General features: G+C 36.8%; 2 protein-coding genes across 5 annotated transcripts in view; one reads left to right on the top strand and one right to left on the bottom strand.

The window, feature by feature from the left end:
• Positions 1-20,597, top strand: part of SCAMP1 (secretory carrier membrane protein 1) — a 42,643-nt gene extending 22,046 nt beyond the window's left edge. Inside the window, exons 5-9 of the mRNA XM_057363851.1 lie at positions 3,044-3,172; positions 8,685-8,844; positions 10,524-10,625; positions 12,371-12,488; positions 13,913-20,597. Of these exons, the coding sequence (XP_057219834.1) occupies positions 3,044-3,172; positions 8,685-8,844; positions 10,524-10,625; positions 12,371-12,488; positions 13,913-14,077 (674 nt within the window). The 3' untranslated portion in view covers positions 14,078-20,597. The remainder of the gene's footprint in view (positions 1-3,043; positions 3,173-8,684; positions 8,845-10,523; positions 10,626-12,370; positions 12,489-13,912) is intronic.
• Positions 20,501-25,029, bottom strand: part of LHFPL2 (LHFPL tetraspan subfamily member 2) — a 112,355-nt gene continuing 107,826 nt past the window's right edge. For all 4 annotated transcript variants that reach the window (XM_057363855.1, XM_057363852.1, XM_057363853.1 and 1 more), the window contains one exon: positions 20,501-24,400. In XM_057363855.1, coding sequence (XP_057219838.1) covers positions 24,144-24,400 — 257 coding nt within the window. In that variant the 3' untranslated portion in view covers positions 20,501-24,143. The remainder of the gene's footprint in view (positions 24,401-25,029) is intronic.

The raw sequence follows: 25,029 nt of genomic DNA on the forward strand, positions 1-25,029 counted from the left end.
AGTGATGAACGAGCTGAGTGAGACTGGAGCCAGTATTGATCCCTGGGGAGCACCACTGACTGCAGGCCTCCAACTGGATTCTGCTGCCCTGATCATGACCCTYGGAGCTCGGCCATTGTCTTGGTTTGAGAGACAGGTGTTTGCCAGTGAAGGCAGGGACCCCCSCTTGGAGTGGTGGATATGACCCCTCTTCCCTCTGAATYATTATAGCTTTGAAAAAAAGTCACAGGCTTTCAGGCAAGAATATGGGAAAAAGGGAATAACAGTTTTTACTAATATGTATAACAAAGTGAAATACGTAATAACAACAATAGCACCAACCAGCCCAATCCCAAACCCAGTGACAGCCTCACACAGAGATACCCACCTGATTCCCCGGCGACTGCAGGGGTGCTGTGGCGTGGGTCCCGGCTGGTTCAGATCTCCCATGTGGCCAAGGATGGGCACAAACCGGCAGAGATGGATGGATAAAAAGTTCCTCTGCAAACTCACAGCGGATATGCCAATCTCGGTGCTCCTTTAACCACCGCAGCACGAATCTCAGGGTTCACAGGCAAGGCACGGGGGCAGAAGATTACAGTGCAGCAAAACAGGAATCAACGGGCAGAGATGCTGTGCTCTGCAGAAAAGAGCAGTGGAGCTCTGCTCCGCAGGTAGCAGGCCAACCCCCTCTGAGCCAAACAGGGCAGTATATATAGTTACCCGCCGCCACCACCACACCCACATACACCTCCTCCCAGTACTTAGCAAGATCGTTTGGGTGGGGTGTAGGTCCTATTGTCTTTACTAACCGCCCTGCCATCAAAAGGATGACCTGGCAATCAGTGTATCCCAGCAACAAAGTGGGAGAGAAAAATTCCCCGAGAAAGGAAACAAAATGAGAACCCTTAACCCACAACAGCCGTTCAGCCAGTCCTTGATCCATCTCACTGTCCATTCATCCAGCCCACCTGTCCTGAGCTTACCTATGAGATTGTTACAGGAGGCAGCCTTGCTGAAAGGAGGCAGACACATCCACTGCTGCCTCTTCATTTGCCCATCCTGCCAGGCCATMACAGGAGCTGTCAGATTGCTCAAGCGTGATTTCCCATTGGGGAATCCATGCTGAGTACTCCTGATGACCTTCTTTTCTCCTACACACTTGGTGATCACCTCCAATAWGGTCTGTTCCATTACCTTTCCAGGGATGGATATGAGGCTGAATGATAGGCTGGTGGCTTCCTCCTTCTTGCCAGTTTTGAAGATGGAATAACATTGGCTTTTCTTCAGTCACTGGGCCCTGTTGGTTTCTGTAGTTTTTCAAAGATGATGGAGAGTGGCTTGGCTACAGCGTCTGCCATCACCCTCAGCACCTGTGGGTGCATCTTATCTGGGCCTGTGGATTTATGGGAGTTCAGTCTGCCCAGTCCATCTCTAATCCCACACTTTACGACTGAGGGCAAATCTTCCCTTCTCCACCCTTCCTCTCCTAGCCCCAAGGTCTGGGATTCCCGAGGGCTGACCTCAGCAGTTAACACTGAAGGAGGAAGGCATTCAGTAATTCTGGCTTCTCTTGGTCTTCTGTCACCAGGACACCCATCTCATTCAGCAGTGACCCCATATTTTCCTTAGTGGTTTTTTTTTTTCTTTTGTTGTTGCCAATGTACTTGCTAAAGCACTGCTTGTTGTCCTTGATATTGTTTGACAGATTTAATATCAAGTAGGCCTTGGCCTTTCTTGTCGCATCCCTGCATACCTTGACACTGTTCTTACAGTGTCTCCCCCTGGGACCTGCTCCTTTTTCCACATCCCATAAATTTCCTTCTTGTGTTCGAGATTTACCAGAAGGTCCTTGCATGCAAGTCTCCTGCTGCCTTCTTGCTGATGGAAATGTGCTGGACTTTAGGAAGTGATGCTAGAGTATTGACCAGCTTTCTTGGACACCSCTTTCTCTTCTAGAGCCCTAACCCATGAGATTCCTCTAAGCAGGTCTTTGAAGAGGCTGAAGTTAGCTCTGTGGAAGTTCAGGGTTCTGGTCATGCTTACTGCTTTGCCTTCCTCTACACAGGATCTTGAATTCCACCATCTCATGGTTGCCTCAGCCAAGTTTGCCCCCAGCCTTCATACATTAAACCAGTCCCTCCTGGTTTGATTGTATGAGGTCCAGCAACACACCTTCCTTCACTGGCTCTTCTACCACGTGCATCAAAAAATTATCTTCAGTCATCTGCAGGAATTTCCTAGACTGTGTGTGCTGGGCTGTGTTATCCTGCCAACAAATACCAGGGTCATTGAAGTCCCCAGAAGAACCAGCGCCTTGTGACCATGAAGCTACTTGTATTCAGTAGAATGTGTACTCTAGCCTGTGATCACAGAAGCATACAGGAAATCCAAGTGTCTGATCTTGATCCTTTGCAGTGYACTCCCTCTGTCACACAACGATATCGAAATATAGTGATGCTGCAGGGCATATTCTTGTGAAAAAAAGTAGTTACAGGCCATTTTCTGAGACTTGAAACTGTCTTTTTGGAGACTTGCTGTGTTTTAGGTAAGTTTTGACAGGAAACTATATTGGAAATTAAATCAAAAGATTAGAGATAGTCTGACACTAAAAATATCAGGATTCTAAAAATGAAGAATGCTTTTCACTCCCCCATCTTTCTGTTCAACAGACTATGTGAGTATGGTGGGACTTAAGGGAAATACTAATTTAATTGTCAGGCAATTTTCAGAAATGGTTTTTCTGTCCATATCTATTTGTTTTGTAAAGAATTCTCTTACTTTATATGAACTGTCAGATGTCTGCTTAGTCTTTTGTATAGATAAAATACTTTCCTTGTCCTGGCTACACTTAATTGTATTTAATTTCTAAAGTTTAGTTTTAGTATTATGTTGAGGATTGCTCTTGAAACTCATGGGTTTCGGTAGTCCAAGTTATTCATCCACTTGAGAAACTCATGCATTAAACAGTTAGAACAAGTTCAAATGTGTATCTCATTCTAGTATATAGAGACTGAAAGTACATTATAAAGGCTTTTTTTTTTCCTTCTTTTTCTTTTTGTAGGCAGAAAAAATAACTGGCCACCTCTTCCTGAGAATTTTCCTGTAGGTCCTTGTTTTTACCAGGATTTTTCAGTAGACATTCCAGTAGAATTCCAGAAGACAGTAAAGATTATGTACTATCTGTGGATGTGTAAGTATTTTCTTTTACGTTAAATGAAGTGCCTGTTCAAACTTGGTGATACATACCTGCTACTTTGGCTCTTGGAACATCTGTAATGAAAAATTWTTTTAAATCCAGAAGCCAAATGTTGAAGTGAAATCTTATGGTTAGGTTCAGTTTTGAAGGTATTGAATTACATCATAAAAAGAAATAAAGGAGGATTATCCTAGGGCAGTTTGGTTCTAGTTTATTGCAGTTGTCTGGTTTAAGTTTCTCCTGTTGTAAAAGGAACTTTGACCATTTATTAACTTAGAAATAATTTTACTGTTTTTAAAATCAGCTTATATACTAAGAAATAAAACTCACAATTAGTGTTAATAGACTTTTAAGTTCAAGATGTATAATATCTATTTGCTTTATATACAGGGTTTTATAGAGTTTCATATGGTTTTAATCTATAGCAGAGGCTTAATATTGTTTTAGCGTGTTTTAAGAAACAGTGTCAATTAGCTAAAAAATCAGTCCATGTTAAAACTATCCTTTGTAGGCAAAGAATGCTCTATACCATCTTTTAATTACTGTAGGATTAATTTTGCCTTATTTGGGTGCTGTGTTTTGACTGGAGAAATGCTGGATTAAACAAGAGTGCAGATGCTGCACTTGTTTCTTCTGCCTTGTCCAGTGTGATTAATGAAGGTCTAAAAAATACTCTGAGGAAATTGTGTAGACTTAGGTACTTTGATGCCTTTAATATATTTTTAGCCTTCTGTTAAATTGAGTATTTCAAATGTTTCCTGTCCTGTTTTTCTTAGCTTCAGATGTAGTCAGGAAATCTCCATAATTTTACATGTTACTCTGGTAATCTTATTGGTGTCATTGAACCATGTAATTGAAACACATAAAATGAGCAGACAGCATTGAATCAAATAAATTCCATTTCATCATAATGTACAGCTTTCTGTATTCATTGCTAGACTGTTAATCTTCAAATAAACCACTGTAGAGTGTATGACTAGTCACTCTCATAAAGTTGACAGATAATTTAGATTTATGTGAAATCTAAGGTGAAATACTCAGTTTTAGGATGGTTATAATTCTGGCCATTTGCAGGACTGAGTTCTGCAAGTGTGAATGTTTCAAACATGAGATGAAGGTGGGCAGTGAGAATTGGAAAAATAATATTGATACTGTTTTTAATTTTCCTTTTTATGGCAACAAGTAAAGGAAGAAGCAATGTTACATTATTTCAAAATATATAGGGGCTGTGCCTCTATACTGACATGACAGCCCATCTTCTAGATAGTCTGAGGTTTCAGCCAAGTCTTTTCGCACTCTTTGTTCTTTAGCTGTAGTACTCTCTGACAATATATTACTCAGGAAGACAGGAAAAGGGCATAATAAAGGAAAAGAAGGACAAAATCTATTACACAGTTAAAAAAAAAAGATGAAAAAGATTGAGTATAGAACCCTATGCCTTAGGGTTGGCTGTTAAATCAATCCTTGGGACTTTTCTTTCCTAGGATTGCATCTACTCATTGGTTTGGCTCATTCTTCATTCACTTTTTCCTCTGGCAAGGTACTTGTTCCCATAGTAGACTTGCTTCTGCTTGCCATTGTACATTTTATTAGCTCTTCCAGAACTTCCTTTGTCTTGTGAGGTTTAGGGGTTCTGTGAACATAATCAGGCTTGGATAAATCTTAATACTGCATTCTCAGCACTTTAGAAAGTAGGTCCTTTTCCTTTTTAGCAGCCCTGGGGACAAATTTTCTGGTTTAGCTTTTATATCGTCTTTTTATATCTCTGAGGAAACTTCTTTACCTGTTTAAGATCCATATGCTCTTCCTTTCATAAAAAACCAAGTCTGTTTGTATCTCTATTTCATTAATTCTTCCATCTTCTTTCCTTTTGTAGCAGAAGTCAGAGTTTTCAGATTCTTTGATGTGGTTTTATCTTTGCACATTTTTTCCCCTGGGGAGAGACTTCTATTTTAAAAAAAAAAAAAAAACAGACTGAGTACTCACATGTTTTTGTGCACTGTAACAATCAATTAGCAATGGCTTTTCACAGCAGCCATTGGAGCTTTTCTATTCTGTCTTGACTTGGTGACCATTGCTGCTTTTAGGGCTTGCACATGAAAATGACATTCCTAGCTTATTAGCACTGAGCACTGCTTTTTAGATCTTTTTATGCTACTACTGTGTCTTGTGTCAAGGACAATGTCTCTTGACCTGCACTAATAGTCAGAAACAGGCACAAGAGCATGTGTATTCCAGCTACTTTCCCCTCAGGCTGATAGCATGCACTAAAACACTAATGACTTTCAAAGAATATTTCATATTGGAAGTTAAAACCTGAAGAGATTCTGGTAGAAAAATAGTATCCTGAAGTGCCAACTCTTTTTCTTTTATCTGAGTCTGTGTAGATGTTTGTTTTGCCTGTTTCTGAGAACCTCCAATGATGGACACTTCACAAACTCCCTCCAAGCTTGTTCTAATGGGTTGCTGTCTTTTAGAATTAGAAATTATTTCTTGGTATATAATTTAATTATCCCCTTCTGTGTTTGGTCTTTCCTGTTCTATCCACTGTTGTTGTGGAAAACAGGTTTATCCATGTTAGTCATCTCCTTTTGCCTTAATTAGCATAGTTTACTCAGCCTTTCTTTGTGGGTGATGTTTTCTAGAGGTTTGACTTCGGTTGCTGTCTTACAGATTCACTGTTTGTCCATTCCATATTATTATGTGGGTTTTTTAGTGTTTAGCATCAGGAAATTTTTTTAAAATACCTTCACATTTTAGATGGCACATGTTTATGTGCTGATCCAAGATTGCTTAATGTTTATGTTGTGTGCTGGTCCGAGTCTGTTTTGGAATCTATTTTTTCCCTATGGAAAGTATTTCTTCTTTTTGTAAGACATGTTACTCCCAAGCGAGCAGAACAGACTAGGAACAAAAGCCTATACAACATCTGAAGCCACTCAGAGCTCCAAGGCTGTGTGTGATCAAACTTACTAGCCCAGTCCTCACCTGTGAATTGCCATGTGGCTTAAAAACTCTCCATTTTATAGGCGTCTCATTCACCATCAGGTAGTTCCAATCCAGAATGAGAGTTGGGCATCCTAATGTGGACTTCTGTTTCTTGAGAATATAATCAATGAAACATGGCTAAAATTAAATTTAGTGCAAAAATCTATTTTTGTACAGTCTCAAATGGAATGGCWAAATAATCATCTCAGTAATGTACACGCCAAATAGCATCCGTATAACTTGTGGTCTTTACCTACAATTCACTTTCAGACATTTATAGATGATAAAGTGTAGTTAATTAATAGGGAATATATCTAAGTAAAATTCTTCTATTCAAGGAATTTTATACAAAAAAAGAAGGAATATATGAATATTTATGTAACTAATTTAATTTCCCATTGTTCATTCTTATTTTGGCATGAATTAGTTTTTTTCAACCTCAGCTGTTTCTACACACAAACTGGGAGAAGGCTTTTTTAAATCACATAGGATACTCAATTGTTTTAGCTTTGAAGTTGTCCTACATAAACTGCATATTGCAGACTTCTGCCAAAGCCTTAGGTATTTTTTCCCCCAGGTGGTCTTTATTTTCTGATAACTTGTATTATGGTTTGATTTGCTGAGGCAAATAAGTGGAAGGTACTTAAAACTGCTACCCTGGATGTACAAACACCTGTCTATTCATAAGAGAGCAAAGCTTGTCTTGATCTCTTAGTGATGGTTTTGGCTCAAGGGATAAATGATTCCCTGTACAGAGCAAAAGGGCAAGTGCAGTGACTTGAGACTCGTCAGTCAAGTCTGCTGTCTTCCTCTATAGTTTGCTAATACTTGTTTTGTACAGCTGAGACTCACTGTTGCAGTAGTGAAGTAGACCCCTACATTACTGGTTTTACTGTCAGTAGTGGGTGTGATGCTTCAGCCTCTTGTATACTGATGGTCTTTAAAACTTGTACTGTAAATCATAATTCAAATTATTTTTAAAAAGTAATTCTGGAAAGGTCAAACTTCATCAGAATCTGAATGTTTCTAGTAACATAGGGGGTCTCCCCATTTTCCAGTAGTGAGTAGAGAAAGAGAGAATACTTCTTTCTTGTAGTTACCAAAGGAAGGCAGGAGCTGGGATTTGTATAGTTTTTTTTTGCTTYATGAGGCATAAACACACAAATTCCAAAATGAGTTGCTTTGCTACCCCCCTTGGGGCAGTGCTAAGATATGTAGGTGCTTTTTATTTAAAAGAAGTCTTTTGCTTCTGGTGACTTACAGGAAAATATGATTTGTCTGAGGAAATGTTTTCAGTTTCATCAGTCTTTCATGCAATGATCTATGCATCTTGCTTTTAAGATTTTTTTCCCACTGAGTTTAGAGTTTGTTCAAGTCATAGTTAAAGACAGTAACCAAGAGCTTGAGAATTCTCTTTTTCAAAATCTTTAGTATCTTGCTAAGTTCTGTTAACCTTACCATCCAGTAGAATGACTAAAATGTTTCTCTGAACTTAAATTTTAAAGAAATCATTGCTGTCAGGAGTAGTTTGTACAGTTATAAATACCCTACTCTATCCTGATCCACAAGGAAAGGAATTGTCCTCTGAGGCAGCAAAATCTCCTGAATCACTGGTTATTGCTGAACAAAGAGAGAAATTCATGTTCATCTTTGAAGTCTAGCAGAACTAACTTCTGTGCCAGATAGCATGAAGGTAATAGTCATAATGTTTCTTAATATTGCTGTATCTTAATTCTGTTCTAAGAAGTAAACTTAATTGAAATATAATGTAAAATCATAATTCAAATATATTTTCTTTAGTAGAAATGGAACACTTAACCTGTAACAAGGTATGCCAATGRGAAAATTATAGTATTAGCTAACCACAGATCATGAAAAAGGCAGATGTTCTAAGAAAGGCCAGTGTTCTGAGAAATACGCGAATATACAAAATGGATTAAAGCATCTAGAACAGCTTCTTGCAGATCTTATTTTACTGAGGAGCATTCTTAGTAAGGGGTTATTTTTCCTTTTATTATATGGGAGACAAAGAACTTTCCATTGAAAGATGATTTGGGATATTTTTGTTTTCAAATTTGAATGTGTACAGAGCATTTTTTGTGATGCGTTTCATGTCACTAAGAAGCTTTGTCTCAAAAAACATTCAGTAGTCTTGTTAATACTAGTATTCAGTTATTACTGTAGGAAAAAGTATCAATTATTGCAACTTTATAAGCCTCATTTTCTTAATATAATATTTGGAAATGTTTTATTTTTTTGACAGGATATTTTACATTGCCAGGTAGCTGGTAGTAATTTAATTTTCATATTGAGTCCTCTTTTGTGAATACAGGTTTTTTTAGAAATTTAGAAAATGATAGAAATGAATTTATTACTGAGGGCATTGAGAGGGTATTGGCTATTGTCAGCATGCTGCTGTTCAGTTGAAAATGTTCAGTTGGGTTTTAACTGTAGCAGCTGTAATAATTTCTTATATAAATGTAACTTAATTAAGACTATTTTGCTTCTTCTTCTACAGTCGATACAGTGACACTATTTCTTAATATCTTTGGATGTTTGGCCTGGTTTTATGTTGATGCTTCACGAGGAGTTGATTTTGGATTGAGTATTCTCTGGTTCTTGCTTTTTACTCCTTGTTCTTTTGTCTGCTGGTACAGACCACTTTATGGAGCTTTCAGGTAACAACTTCAGCTTGACTTAGGGTATTTAAAAACTTGTCAAAATGCATTAACATTCCAGAATTTGCTTGATTATCACGGTGATAATCCTTTGAAGTGCTTTCATGAGAAACAAATACTATGTTTGCCATTAATTCAGTTGTTGAATTTCAAATTTAGATGCCAATAGGTAGTAATAMTCTGGAATATCCTTTAAAATATTTTTAGTTTCTACCACAGACAAAATATTTGTTGGCAATATTTAACTTTGTTAAAGTTAATAGGGGCTGGTAACAGTTGCAAAGTAAATTCTCTTTAAATCTGTCTCTTTGCACCAGTAATTTAAGAAGGTTAGTAGTAAGAGTGTCTTAAATTTTTTGCCTCCTGAATGAACTTCATAAATAGCTGCTCTTGAAATCGTGTATTTTTAACTACATAAAAAATGTAGTTAARAATACACCTACAGTGTCTGTAATTGAAATGGCCTGAGATTCTTAATTAATAGAGCAGGTATATAGTAAACAAAGTAGTATTTTTCCTAGTATTAATAATCTTTGCAAACTTCAGAAGTATGAGGTGTGTGATTAAGGAGTAGAATAATGTGTTTGCATGCAAAATCAAACAGTTTTCTTGGTCAAGATCAGCATGTAGAGATTTCAAATCCTATAGGCTGAAAGTATCTTTTTACATTGAAGTGATTCAGCATGTTCTCAGTTAAAGTAGCCTTATTCTTGCATTAAAAGGTTTATGACCAGGAGTTGCAAGTGTAACACTTAAACTATGTGAAGTGTTTCTTTTTGCTAACCAAAGAGGTATTCCTGTACCCATAGGAAATCTGTGAGGAACCATATAGTTTAACTTGCATTTCCTGTCTAGTAAATCCGTAGCTTTTCATAGTGAAAATTGGCTGATTGAGAAAGGAAAACTACTACTTGCATATTCAACTTGCACTTAGTTGCTCAGCTGAAAATGAAATAGTCGTTGAACTAAACTGTATAGAAATTACAAACTCCCTTCTGCAGGAAGAGCTGTTAAGGGCAAAATCTGTTTCTCTGACATAACTGAATGACTTGTGTTTGCTGCTAGAGTTCTTAAGGAAGTATATCATATGATCATTAGTTTTGATAATAGTAGGTTGAATCTTCGTTGAAATTATATCAAATTATATTTGTCTGGGTTTTTTTTTTAAAATTTTTTTTATTTTCAGTGTTTGTAAGGCTGGCATTTTAGTAATTTAAACAGCAAATGTATTTTATACATTTTACTTTAAAGCAATAGCTGCTTCAGTATTCTGGTGTGCCTGGAGTTTCAGTAATTCCATATGGGATTTTATGTCCTTTCACAAGTTAAATATTTTCTTCCCATCTTGCCAGCACTGTGAACTTCACTCTGAAAGTGGAGCAGAATTCTGTATACAAACTTAAATGGTTAGTTGAAGAGGTCTTGCTGTGGGCTGAACAGAACTATTCTCACCGTTCTTAGATGTGCAGTGGCAAAGAAGTGCATTGAAGAAGAAAGAGCAGCTTTTGTAAATAAACACTCCACAGAACCATAGAATTGCTGATACTTCATATCACTGTTGATAAATGAAAGTACTTTTACTCTAATTAATGCAGAAAAAATTAGATTGTTATTACAGAATTTGAATAAAAATCATGAATTTTCTGTCTGCTTTAATCTTTCCCCCCCACCTCTTTCAGGAGTGACAGTTCATTCAGGTTCTTTGTGTTCTTCTTTGTATATATCTGTCAGTTTGCTGTACATGTACTTCAAGCTGCAGGATTTCAAAGATGGGGAAATTGGTGAGTATTGTTTACTGTAGTGTTCTACTGTATGTAAGACTAACACATTTGAAGTAACAACTGCACTACAGTCTATATATTTTCAAAGGAATAATCATGTGTTCACTGGAATGTTACATTTAGTTCTTAAAAAAAAGCATTTTTGGAGTGCTCTTAACTAGCAGAAGTGTGTGAAATGTATCCARAGAATACATTTCTAGGCTGGTCAAAATTTATCCTTCAATTTAAACCACTTTGAACCGCTCTTTTATACATTACCTCCTCTATTTTGGTAGTGTGAGTAGTTATTACTTGTTCTGTATTTAAAATAAAAGAAAACAAATACAAATTTAGACATTAATAATGTACTGTTTGCATATTTTTGTATTGTCAGTTATTTCTAATTATGTTAATACACTTACTATATATTGAGGAATTTATGGCTAAAATTTGTAGAATGAGTGAGGCATTTAGGTGAGTATCATGGTATATCTTTGATATTTGAAAAGTTCATTTGTCTGAGTCACCTCCATATTCTGTAATAAGTTGATTTTTCTTTTAAATGTTTGTAAATATGTAAGATTTTACATGAAGCTTGTATGTATATTATGTTTTATTCGAGCCTTTGAGGTCTAACACTTATATTTAATGAGGAGAAGGTATGGGCAATCAGTCACTGTCCTTGGAATAAAGTCATTAACTAAAAGCAAGGTTGTAGTAGCCAGGTAACATGAAGAGTCACGAGTAGCAGTGCTTTATTTGGGTAACAACCCTTCCCTGTATCAGTGCAGACAAAACAGTATTGCTTTAGAACTGTTATGTAAGGAAAAATCCTGCTTTATTATTTTTGCTCTGGTATTTTCTATTTTGCTTATTCGTCCAAGCCTCTGAAGTGTGCATTTAAGCGTACTTTGGGAAGGAGTGTGGAAAGTAGCCAGATCATCGAAAAATGCTAATTACAGTTTGGATTTTGGCATTTTGTGGTAGATTRTGGTGGAGTATATCAGATATCAAAGCCGTTTTAAACAGGTACAGGAAAACTTTAAGGTTTGGATTTACAATGATTTTTAGCTTTTTTTTTTGTTTGTTTTAATAATGTGGAGGAATAATTTTCTTCTTAATGTACAGAGTTTTGTTCTTTAGGCAGCCTACTTTTTTAGTTTACAAGTCTGAAACTGTTGATGTTTGTTGGTGTTTCAATTTTGAAGAATGGGGAAATGCTTGAAGTGGATACTGTACAGCAGTTTTCTCTATTAGTTCATCTGATGCTCCTCCCTATTTAAAAAAATTATCATGTTGATCTCAGTTGAGAAAGCATCTCTGTGTGGATACGACTATATGAATCTTCCCGCACAGAAGCTGTGTATATGTGATATGTTTCTGTTCTATATTTGTTTCTATAGAAACTATCTTTTTAGGGATATTTTCTCTTCCATGAATTCATGTTGTTTTAAATCAGTCTCAAATGACAAAAAATCCTCAAGAGGTTGATAGGCAACTCTAATTTCTCCACAATACTCTCAGAGATAATAATATTTACAAYGCTTTTTTCATATAGTTTCACTGCAGTTTTTGTGAAAAAATTGATTCTAAGCTTTGAAAGGGTGTCATAGAACCAAAATATGTTTACATAAAATACACATGATTTTTTTTTCAAAATTATTCTAAATTGTTAAGAACTAGGAGGCTATAAAGTGATTAGGGTATATTGGGTTAAATGGTTCATGTGCTGTACTAATAAAGTTTGTTTTTTATCTTTCTTTTAGTGGGTGGATTTCATCTCTTACTGGACTTAATAAGAGTATTCCTGTTGGCATTATGATGATAATCATAGCTGCACTTTTCACAGCATCTGCTGTTATCTCACTAGTTATGTTTAAAAAGGTAAATTACATACTATTTCCCTCTTCTGTTTCCTGTGTTTGATCTGGATTTTACTTTCTGTCTTGAGAGAGGTACTCTTTCACAAAGTAGTATGGATTAAATTATGTACTTCGAGGTGAGTCTAACCTAGCCTATTGACAACTGTATAGTTTTACTTATACTGTTGTGGAGTTAAAAAATGCTGTTTGTACAATGCATATGTTTTCTGCAAATGGGGAAGGATGGCTCTGAATAAGAGAACCCCCCCCACCATGAAAGAGTGTGTGAATGCACTGGACACTGTGATTGGAGCTGTAGATGCCAGATCGTTCATCAGGCACAGGGAAGTGTGACTCAAGTGATGGATGAGTTTCAGCTCTTACCAAAATCATTCCCTTTAAAATCAATAGAAGAGAGAGATGCTCAGTACCTCAGAAAAGGACTTTTGTTTCTCTGTATTCTGATGATTATGTGCTGGTTGAATTCTAATTATTCAACCTCAGTTACAGTGAGATTGAAAGATTTTTTTGCATACACAAATTCTTCTGGCCTTTTTACAGAAATTTAAAGTGTGTTGCTGGAAATATCCTTTCTTGTTTTCTGTAGAAAGGCCCTCTATAGGAGGAGAAGCAAGCAAGAAAAATATATGGTGGAACATAATTTTACACTTTTCTTATTGTAYGCATCTGGATTATTTTCAAAAATCTGCATATTCCTATATGACTTGGTATATCTTTCTGAATTAGAAATAGTCACATTTATAACAGAGAAAAAAGTTACAGTAATTTTGCTACACTGGAATGAAAATGTCTTTGCAATATTATTTGACAACCTTTTGTGTGACTTGACTGAATGTGAGTCATAAATAGCATTTGAATTTTAATACTCAGGTAACTGGAAGTTTTTAATTTGTCTGGTTTTGTTGGTTTTTATTTTGTTATATGGCATATTTTTAAGAGTGTTTTTAAGGCATATTGTTTATTTCTCTGATTATTATGAAGAGCTGTTGATTCATGAYGCTAGTTTAGCAAATGCATATCTATATAATTAGAATATTTTGTACTTTTTAATGTTTAGTCAGAGCATAGGTTATTCCTATAACCAGAGTAATTAAAATGTTTCTAAATATTGATGTAGAAAAAAGTTCACCAAATAATACATTTTCATAAGTTCATAATAATACATTTTAGTAAACATGAGACCCCTCTGAACTTGCAAATGATTACAGGTATCCCCTACAGTCAAACTGTGTGTGCAGCAGGACAATCAAAATTCAAGGGTTTATGGGAAAAAAATCCATGTTCTGATCTCTGAATCCTCTCAAACACATGAACAAATCACATTTCCCCCCCTCACAGCTCTGCCTTGCGTTTGAGAGTTTGCTGTTGGTCTACTAAGAAATGGGAAGTGTGACATCATTTTTCCATTGCTTTTCCCCACTGCAGGTGCACGGGCTCTACCGCACAACTGGTGCGAGCTTTGAGAAAGCGCAGCAGGAGTTTGCCACAGGAGTGATGTCCAACAAAACTGTTCAAACTGCTGCGGCCAATGCTGCCTCGACAGCGGCCACCAGTGCAGCTCAAAATGCATTCAAGGGGAACCGAATGTAGGGAAACAAAATCACCACGGTTCTCTTCAACGGTTCTTTATTTTCCAGTCACTTACCATGTTCCCTAAATGCCTACATCAAAATTCACACAGCATGTTTGTTTCTTCTGCAGATATGCATGGGTTAAATGGGAAATGTTTGGTTTATTTTATTATAAATTTATTTATTTTAAGAAGAAGACCGTTCTTTTCTCTTTAACATGTTGAATTCTACAATATAAAGCTTTCCGTATTTTATTGGGGATAAATCATTTCAACAACTGGCCTGAGAATGAACTGCAGTGTACAATGATCAAATCAATGTATTAAGAATCTTAGGTTTTATAGCAGTTCACTCCAGTACTTCATTTTTAACTTCAGGAAAGCACTTCAGATTGATTATTTTTCTTCACAAGAACTGATTTCCCTATTTCTATCATAAGAGAGATGTAAAAAGTTAGGTTTGGCTACTGCTTTTGCAATTTCAGCAGCTGTTAGAGGTCAAATGCAAGTAAGGCAGAGAGTATAAATTCTTCTCTTGGTTTTTTTTGAGGATATGTCTTTTGATAGAAACCTGAAAGTTTGCATGAATACTGTTGAGTTAACCTGATCTTGTTTAAGTAGTGTTTTGGTCCAGAATTTACCTGCGCCACTTTATAGCATTTGTTTATATCTATTTCCATGGAGTATTCTCTACCTGTGAGAAATTACTATGGAGCATAAATATTTTCTGTAATAGAATGTGTAATAATGCAGTGTACAGTTTAAGGAAGTTAACTGGGGATTTCAATCACAAAGCTACATGATTACATATTTGCTATTTTTAACTTCAGTATTCACATATCCCCTGTCCCTCTTCTATTTGCAGTGGTATTTTCATTTTATTTGGGATTTTTTTTGTTAGTTTTTTGTTGGAGTTTTTTTTTCAAGTTTAGATTTATGTTTAACAGTGGTACTAAATTTCTAGCCTGGACAGTCACTCTGTTTACTGCCTGTCCAAAACACTATGTATAAAGTATTTAATTTTCTAGCAGGAATATTGTGTAAAATCAGGCTCTTTAAGCGATGACATTTAACAGATACTTGAATGAATTTTAATGTTAACTCATCCATCTCTGTGATGTGATTTAAGCTATAGTAAAAAAGCTTTTAAACTTTTTGATTTGGCAAAGGGAGAAATGTTTAATAAAGTTAACTCATTGAACTGGAAGCCCAAGACCTTAGATCAGTGCTGGGAAACTAACAATTCCTCATGTTACATACCATCACAATATTCTAGATTATAATATAATCAGATTTTTGTATAGAGTGAGTTTCTCTCCTTTGAAGACCTTACATGCTTGGATTGCCTCATGAGACTTGTATACAATACTTAGACAGTTTTTCAGACTCTCTAATAGAATGGAAAGATGACATCCTACAACCTGTGTAAGTACACACTTTGGCTGAAATGAATTCAGCTCTTAAGGTGAATTATCTTTAATAACACAGCATAAAGTTCTGAGGCCCTTCCATGTTCTGAATGTGAACTGAATTTCATAGAGSCTTTTTCACTACACTGTATTCATAATAATAGAAGCTCATTAAAAAAACACTCCCCTAGCTTAATCCCTGAATCACTAATATAGTGTTAGCATGAATTCTCCTATTAATCTCCTTTCTTTTACTTATTTCTTTAAACACAATTTGAATTTGAATAAACGTCATAGTTTCACCTATGCTGAAGTTCATATTAATGAATATACTTGCTTAAATATTCTATGTAACAAGGCTGTTAAAATGTCATAATAGTGGACAAGCTGACATTTAACTTAAATTTGTGTGGAATGTTTTTAAAGCTTTCTAGATGAAAGTCACTGTTCCCTGCTGAGATTGGGGAYCATCATTCTAGCAACTGTATATCAAGATTTTCTTTTCATATTTTAAACTTAACTTGAGGGTTGAATCTAAGAACTCTACTATGGATTACTTTTTAATCTAAATTTAGGGAATTCTTTTGGTATCCCTTGGAATAGGGATAGGAATAGCAGGGACATCTTCCTTCCAATTTAACTGAAGTTGAAGATTGCATAATAACATACATTAGCAAAAAACAAACCCACACACATTAGGAATAAAATCTGAATTTGACTGTTAGATTTTTTTCTCAAATGTTTGAAGGTTTTTTGAGAAAACATACGTAATGTTCTGTGTATAAGAATTGTTGATTTGTATTATCATGGGTTGAATGTACAGGTTTAAGCCTTCTGAGTGAAATTCAGAGTTGTGTCACATGTGAGTTCTTTAAACCAGAAATTGCTGACACTTTGCAGCCCAGAAGGGAGGGAAAAGTTTGTTTAGCTTTGACAATAGAAGGCTGAGATTTGTTAAAACATTTTATATCTAAAAACTAGATTTTAAAATCTCTTGTTAATCAGAGTATGGCGCCCACTTGAGTTGTCATATTGTAGTATTGTGACAAACTGAGTACAAGTTATGAAGTTTAAACACTGGAATGTCAGTAGTCATTGGTCTGTAATTTAGGAGTTGTTTTAATTTATCTTAGGATGTTTGTATATTTTGTAAATTACTAACAATGTTCTGCCATCCTGGTGATTGTCATGGTTCAAATGCACTTCTTCTGTCCCTCTGTTGCATGTCTGGGTAGTTCAGAAGTTTTGTATATTTATTGTATTAACACAGTGTCATAGAATAAAAAAATACTTTTTTCCTTAGTGTTCGCTCTGTATAGTTTTGACCAATAATGGGGATTTTTCTTCTAACAGTCAGGGTGATGTGCAGGGAAGATGATTTATGTAAAAGTCTGACTTGCTTTTTATAATTCTGTATATAGATGCTGTATTTCTGCTGAAATGGTGTAGCAAAATGTCCACTATCAATAAATCTGGTTAAAGAGTATTATTCTACTCAACTGTTATGAAGAAAATTCTTAAAATACTTGCAGCTTACCTTCTTGTGCTGTAAATTCACAAGGGTTAAAATTAAACATGCTCTGTCATGGCTGAATGGAATTCTACAGGTATTAAGTGAATCTTAAAACATTATTGAAAGTAAAATGAAGTTGCTGAAAAAAACATTGCTTTGGTAGTGTTCATTTTCCTAATTGATGCCAATGAATTGGCATTTCTGTGTCACTGTTGTGTCCTGCTTTTTTTTTTTTAAAGTTTTTAAAAAAACTTTTTTAGGCACGATCAAACCTATTCATTTTTTTTTCCATATAATGTCAGTTATAGCACCTGCCCACTAGTACTCATCTTTTTACTGGGTTTCCTTTGAAGAGCAGAATGGCTTAATCTAGACCATTGTGCTGTAGTTAAGTTTGCAAATGCATGATACAGAGATCATGCATATACAGAGAACAGTGATCTGAGGTACACTCAGGATTATTTTGGGAGATGGCAGATGTGTTTTTGAAGACTCTTGCACACGCATCAGTCAGTATTGAAATTGTTCATCAGCTTGATCTTTCTTTGTAATTCAAAGATCTAGGATGGCAAAGAGAGCAGACTGAAGGAAGAAGTTTTGTACTTTCTTGTAAATGTAAGCACGATCGTGCCACATGATCGAGTCATGCTTTGTGTTTAGAATTATTACATGGTGTTAATGCTCTTGATGGGAGATAGTTCCTCTGGTTTGCTGAGGCTTATTTCCTCAAGAGATTGTAAGCATGGAGTTGGAAAGGCATGCACACACTAGGAGAAAAGCATGGGTTAAGAGAACTGTGATTAAAAATACTCAGTGATACTTCAGGGAAGATATTTCTGTCAAGGAAAAGGCATACACCTGGAGCATTCTGGTTATGAATCCAGTATAGGGCACAGTACCGGATAATTAAAACTGTTCAGTTTGACKCAGTTACACATATATGTATTTGTAATTTTCCTACAAATTTTATGTCTGCAGGTAGCTTTTATTCTCGTAATTAGAAAACTCAGGAAGATTTACAAAGGAAGTAGTGCAGATCTCTTAGCTGAGCAGCAAAAGCCAGTGAAACTTTATGCAAGCATTAAACTAGATACTGTGTCATGTGATACTGAGGAAAAAAGAAAAAAGACATTGATAAGGAAGTATGACTTGTGGCTCAGGCTGCTGTATGTTTTTCTGTAGAAAAAAAACAACTGTCCAGCAGTTTAATGAAAGCATATGTAGCTCAACCAAAATGTGCTTTTTGTTGGATGAAAGTGATTACATCGAAGAGTTGTACTTTCAATACATTTATTATCTTTTAATACACATGGAGCTGTTAACATTAGGTAATGTGTGTGTATATATATATATAAAATAAGTATACTCTCCTGCTTTTGTGAGTGTTCCTTCGTGTTCGTGTTACATTACACTCAGATATGAAGGCAAATAGTATAGAGAAGCTGCTGTTTAGAGTGTTGAGAATACCAGGTTTTACTACTTTATATCCATGATTCATGAAGGGAAACCTCCAGCCAGAGAGATGGGAAATGTTGAGGACTGATTTATATTGATCAAGTTGGAGGCTGTATTAGTAAAAATTGGGCTGGTGCAGGCCTGGAAACTAGGCTGACCTCAGTTACTTGAGGCTGTGCACTTGGCTTTCCTGCTCTGCGACTCTGTGCAGCTGGAGTTGGGTAGGCTACACTGGCTGGASCCCAGCCTAATGTACACAACAGCTGCCTCTGACCACTGGTGCCTCCATGGCAGCAGCTGCTCTGCCACTGGTGCAGCTGACAATGCTGCAAGTAGATTTTATCATGTTTATAGCCTAATTAAACAATTGTGTGTATCTGAGCTGTAATCATTGCTCACATGCCAAAGCATGGTTGTTTTTAAGTGCAGAGCTGTTCTCTTTGTTGTACCTGTATTTTTTAGAGGAATGCAGTTTGTTCTTTTTACAGGAGTGCATGATGCTTTAAAGGAAAAAAGCATATCCTGAATTAGGAGTAGGGTCACACTTCTTGTTCAAGGGAAGAGAACAACTGGAAGAACCAATTTTGTYAGAAAATATCTAAATCACCTCTGAGATAACTGAGTGCAACCTATCACCTATTAATTTAAATCGGTGAATTCATTAAATTTGGAWTTTTTTTTCCTTTACCTTGGCCAGACCAAATTACTGATCCCACTGCATCTGAGTGATACCTTAACCAGTTAGTGATTCCTACACTCTCAAAATTCACTGATACGAAGATATAAATAAAATAAATGGCATCRATTTGAAAACAAACTTTCAGTGAATCGCAGGACAAGACCCCATCCTGGTATTCCTGGCACTGTGAGACTGATAATAGACATCTACTTTGTGATTGCATCACTGTTATAAACCCAACTGGAGCTTGGGCACCAAGTTATAGGAATTGTAACAACACACACAATTAGAGACTTGAACTCTGTGCTTAACTTTACTGAAAAAGGAAGGTAATATTTTTAGCTACTCCAATCAGTATGTCATAATTTCTTTAAGCATTTTTTATATTGGTAAACGCTCTATGTATGTATACCTGTTTTGTAATTCATAAACTTACATGATAGTGGTGCATTCAGTGGCACCTGTCCCCTTACTTCTGGACTGTAGGTTTCTAAAGGTTCCAAGTTAGACGAGTAATTAAACTACATGTAATTAATTATATATGAATTTAATAGAAGTGGAACATAGCAACTGAGAAATAAGTGACATATTGACTTTTCTTTAAATTGCTGAAGCCTTGCTTCTCATTCTGCTACGGACTGGCTTTGTAATGTTTCTCTAGTTTTGTCATGTCACAGTTGAAAGGTGCAACATACTGTGGCAAACACCATTTTAAAGGTCTGCATGTGATGAAGCAGTATTTGTTTTACAACCATTACTACCCCTTTCCATCAGCAAGGAACTGCAGAGCTTTAGTTGCAAAATGAAACACATTTGTCAGAACTGTATGCAATTTGAAAGTCTCTTTAATGCAACTGTATTGTATAACACATAGTTACAATTTCAGATCACATACTTTTGATCAGTAAGCAGTAATAATTGTTAAAGTCAGATGGGAATCTGAAATACATCATTGGACTGGGATCTAAAATGCTATTAAAGCTGCAATTAAAGCTCAACTTGGCTCAACTTGTCCAATATGTTGAATTCAGGTAGTCAGACTCCTGTTAAAAGTTCAAAAACTCACATTTAATTGATATTTAGATTAAAAAGAAGACATTAGGTACATCATTCATGCTAACAAATGTACATAGTGGTGAGTCAAGAACAGAAAAACAGTACCACAAATAAACCATGGCTCAAAACCTACTCTAGCTGGATCGGTGCAGCCGCTCATCCTATACCGAGGAGCTGTGTATGCGTTGCTGCCGTGCTCTGCTTTTGTTGGACTCTRCCCTTTCCTTGAGGCAGGCACCAATGCCCATGGCTGTCAAGGAAGGCCTGAACTCCTCCATTTACCACTAGGACATGGGAAACTTGGGTAAGGGGGGGTTGGGGTAGCAATGCAAAATGGAAATGATTTGGCTGAAAAAAACCTCAAAATCCAGAGAACTTTATTGACTAAAAWAGATATAAAGCAATATAGACAACCCAGAAACAGCTCAGTAGCAATGTTTTCTGCAGTGCTGCATTACAARTAAAGCACACTAAGAAACCTTGCTGAGCCTTTTCAGCTTTTAGAGTGTTAATGGCCAGAGGTGGAYACAGCTTCACACTGGAAGCATCTGTATTTCACAGATTTGAGTAATTAAAATCATTCTAGAAAATATTTTTGTCAAATCTTCAAGCTGCTGTTACTACTGTTATATTGATCTTCAACCTCAGTGATTTTACTGCATTACTCTACTTCCACATCACCAAATTCCAGCCACCTCTTCCCTGGGAGGTCCCTTTTCAAATCACTTGTTTAAAAGCAAAAAATAAAATTTTAAAAAACCACACAACCAACCAAAACCCCCACAAAACCCATTCCTCATATTGCACATCTCACACAAATCTGTGTATATATATATATATATATTTAAATATGCTACAAATTAGAAAAAAAAAAGTCTATGGCACTTTATTGAATATAAGTTTAAAAGTTGATGAAACCACAGATGTCTGAAGAATTCTTCAATACCACAAAAACAAAGTTAAACTGAACTAATTGGCACACAGGTTTTAAAGAATCCACAGCAAATTCCTTTAGATCCTATGCAGTGCATGTACATTAAGAAGCAGTTACACTCTGCAGCCCCCTCATGAAATTAATTAAATTAGCTTTAAGCTGATTTTTTTTTCTTTTTCCCAAAGTGCCTTTGAAAGCTACTGCTGAGGTGAACTTCAGGAGCAATTTAAACAGCTGTGAAACTTAATGAGTGCACCCTGCACCTGAAAACCTCATCCAGGAAAAAAAAATTTAAAATCCTCAATATACACCACCTTATCACTTGCTAGAAAAACAGAACCCTGAGAAAAGAAATTCTGATTATTTTCCCTCTTTATTTCTTCCCAGCCTGTCTTCTATCTGTACKATGTGATGGACATGGATATTCTTGCAAGTTAGTTATTATGCTGTTGCAGAGCAAGCTGAAAATATACCAGCAACAAGCAGAAAAGCTGGTTCTTCTTGGTTACAAATGCAAACAAAAGCAAAACATGCCACTGAAAATATCTCCTTTGCACTTAAAAAAAAAACCAAACCCAAACAAAACGTACTGTTGAAATTCTTACAAGCATCATGTGGATCACAGCAGAGGTCAGCTAGTAACGAATGAAGGTCACTCATTGTTTACTGCTCTGCCAGAGCACTGTATGCTCTCTCTACCTTTGCAAGAACTGACCTGATTCTGATTAATCAAGTGCTCAAGCCAAAGAAGCGTTTGTCACCCTAATAGCGTGTCAAGATTTGTTGGCAGTGGTGACCTGGGCACTAGATTGTTACCCACCTAAGGAAGGTAAAACTGTAAATCTACTTAGTAATTCAATCTACTTAGTATTTAATTTTCATCTGGTTTATATGGTACTCACACAACTACTTACCCCCTCTTTCCCAACTGCAGGACCCCGAGGGCAGGGAATAGCTGAGCTGGTGGCCAGGTCCAGTGCATGCTCCAGCAGGGGCTCGGGAAGGATGCTTGGAGGATGCCTGGCTGGACCCCAGGTACAAGCCCAGTGCGTGTCCTTCAGGTGTGGGGGCTGTGCATGGGACAAAGCCGAGACAAACACAGGTACGGACACAGTGTGTGGGCTCTGATTTTCATCTTCAGGCACCACTGTGCTGGTAATTTTGCTTTGTTAAAATCTTGATTTGTGCAGGCAGTTGGTCCCAGACCACAACTTTTGCAGAAGATTTAAATTTAATATTTAAAAGAAAATTGAGTTAGCCTTTTGAAAGTAAAAGATGGTGGATTTCGTTGCAGGAGCAGGTAAATGCAAGAAGAGGCTAGATTGAAACAATCCCTTTGGGAATATAGGCAGAAGTTGACCTTACTTGTTTGCACTGCATGTCAGAGGTCACCTGAATCTGTCCAGCTYGGGCTGCAGGTGCTGTGGGCACAGAGGTGTGGGCTGGGAGCTGCTCTGCATCCGTGGTGTGCAGCAGGTGCTGGATGGGGACCCAGCTCCACACTGTCACCCATCCTTGAGGCTGTCCCGGGCCCGCTGTCAGGAYTGCTGAACAGCTCTTGTGATCTGAAGGACTTGAGCAGTGCCTTGAAAGCACCTACCTTCCTGTACAGTAACAGCGATTTTTTAATACCTAAAGGCACACTTTAAGGGACTGACCAGGCATAAATAAGACTCTCTGCTCCGTGTAACACAGTGAAGCAACATTATCACTGGATGATGTTAAACTACCAAGAACTAAGAAGAGGAATCTAAAATTCATCCAAGTGTTTCATTAGAACTACTTCTCAGATGAATTATCCCCAATGCTCCGATGGCACAGTTGCATCATACCTTTCTTTTCAAAAACACCTTACAAACTTGATATCAGAAGTAGTTCTAGTGAAGCAACACCACAAATAACACAACCAGCTGGCTTTGAGAAAAAAAAAAAAAGACATTTGTGGCCAGGTCTGTTTAATTTCTGCCGATTTAGTTGAAAAAGAGTTTACTACTACGCACAAAAAAAAAAAAAGTAAAAAGGAAATAAACCTTCCCAGCCACATAGAATTTGTCAAGACTTTYTGAAAAATTTAAATTTCCTAAAGATTTATGTGCATCTGGGTAATGAGACAGATTAATCTGTAGACTGGGATCAATGCTTCACTGATGAGAGAAAAGGTAATACTGYTGGAAGTACAATGTGAGATCCACAGTTGTAGGAGAGGTTGCAGCCCAGGTCAGGCTGGTGCTGTGGGGAGCTGTTATCYGCTTGGGATTTCAGAAGTTTTAATAAAAGCTTTTGAAATAATTCAATTTCATCTGAATCAGATGGGAGCCAGTCTAAGAACAGCTTCTCTGTCTAGTCAGTGGAAAAAGTATGTACCTGCTAAGTAACAAATGGCACACACCTTGAACTCTAAGTTTCAAGAGAGAGCAACCCTGCAGGAACTTAACTTTCTAAATGCCTAAAGATTGGTGTAAACGTCAGCTTTGCTCTCTCCAACATAGAGTTAATATCCAAGAAGGCACTGTGCTTCCAGGATCAAAAAGCACCTCCAKGAAAATGGTACCAAACCAGGTCATKGTGAAGAAATATTCACCAGTGAAGGGAGCCCTTGGAAACAAAGCCTCATTCAAATAGGCTTCTTTTGCTTAAGGAAAGAAAAAAAAAATGTGTGGGTTTTTATTATTTTAAACCCCAATTCTTCAAAGTGACCAAGGTGGGTTAGGCAATCCAATCAATCAGAATTTGTCAGTTTTAACAACATTCCTGCTATATACATGTGATTACTCACATCCCCAGTTGGATTTAATATATTCCACTGTGTCCTGATCACAGAATGAAACTAAAAATATCCCCAAGTATTTACATTCTGCTTTCTTGGGATCCTTTCTCTGATCCTCATTGCCCAGCAAGGAAGAAAGACCCTTTCAGTAGTTCAGGGCTGGAATGCATGGGGCTCAATCACACAAATGGTAAAAACAGGTAAATGGATCTGCTTGCCCAGTCAATGGAAAGCAGAAACAGATCCAGATGCTGGTATTTTCCCCCACTGGAGTTAAAGGAGGCAGATGAGGTTTTTTCCTTCTTCTATTTCTTCTTGCACTTTGTCACTGGATGTGGCTATTTCAGCTTGTGCTGAGAAGACTGCACAGATGAACGTCAGAACAGTGCCCCCGATAGCTGTGTAGAAAGCCCAGCCTAAGGAGCAGTCTCCAAGTTTGTAAGCAGAAGCATAATCTCCACAATAGTTTCTTGCCTTCGTGCATCCCCAACCGGCAGGGTAAAGTATCAAGCCTAAGATAAGGAAGAGCCCTAGAAATAAAAACAGAAACAAGTTTAACAAACAATCAGTTTAACACCAAATGCAGCACATCCAGACATGGTTATCATGGTCACTAATACTCTTAATTACCAGGATTAGGAAAAAAATTGCCATCCCATCCATCCAACCTTCCTTTACTGATTGTTCCCTAGTCTATGCCATACAGTCTTTTAACTAAATTTGATGCTACCCTGTGATTCATGTTGTGAAAAGCTTATTTTATATTAAAATGGACTAGTTCCTAATTTTAATCTCTGTACTCCTCCTACATCCTTTGTTCTCACACATTATTGCTACTTTGAGAGCCTGTAAAATTTTCAAGCATCTCTATCTACTGCTTATACTTGCACTCCTCAAAAACTTAGGAATGTTTACACCCACTTTTGRTTTTGTATTTAGCTAGCCCTCATTCAGCTGTATTTAGCCACTCATCATAAATGTTTGCCTCTTTTTCCTCTGGATTTTGCCTACATTGATTTTCTTGCCTGGGAAAAAACAAAAAAAAGGGAAAAAAAAATCTCCCACTTCTGGATTTCTGGCCACATTAGGACATATTAGAAAAATAACACTGCCAGCTCAGTAAGCTGCTCTCCTAACAGAGGGATTCTGGAGTCAGCCT

This window comes from Malurus melanocephalus, unplaced genomic scaffold (assembly GCF_030028575.1).
Source record: "Malurus melanocephalus ecotype Western Australia unplaced genomic scaffold, MMel_1.1 scaffold_31, whole genome shotgun sequence".
In the NCBI taxonomy this organism is placed as follows: Eukaryota; Metazoa; Chordata; class Aves; order Passeriformes; family Maluridae; genus Malurus; species Malurus melanocephalus.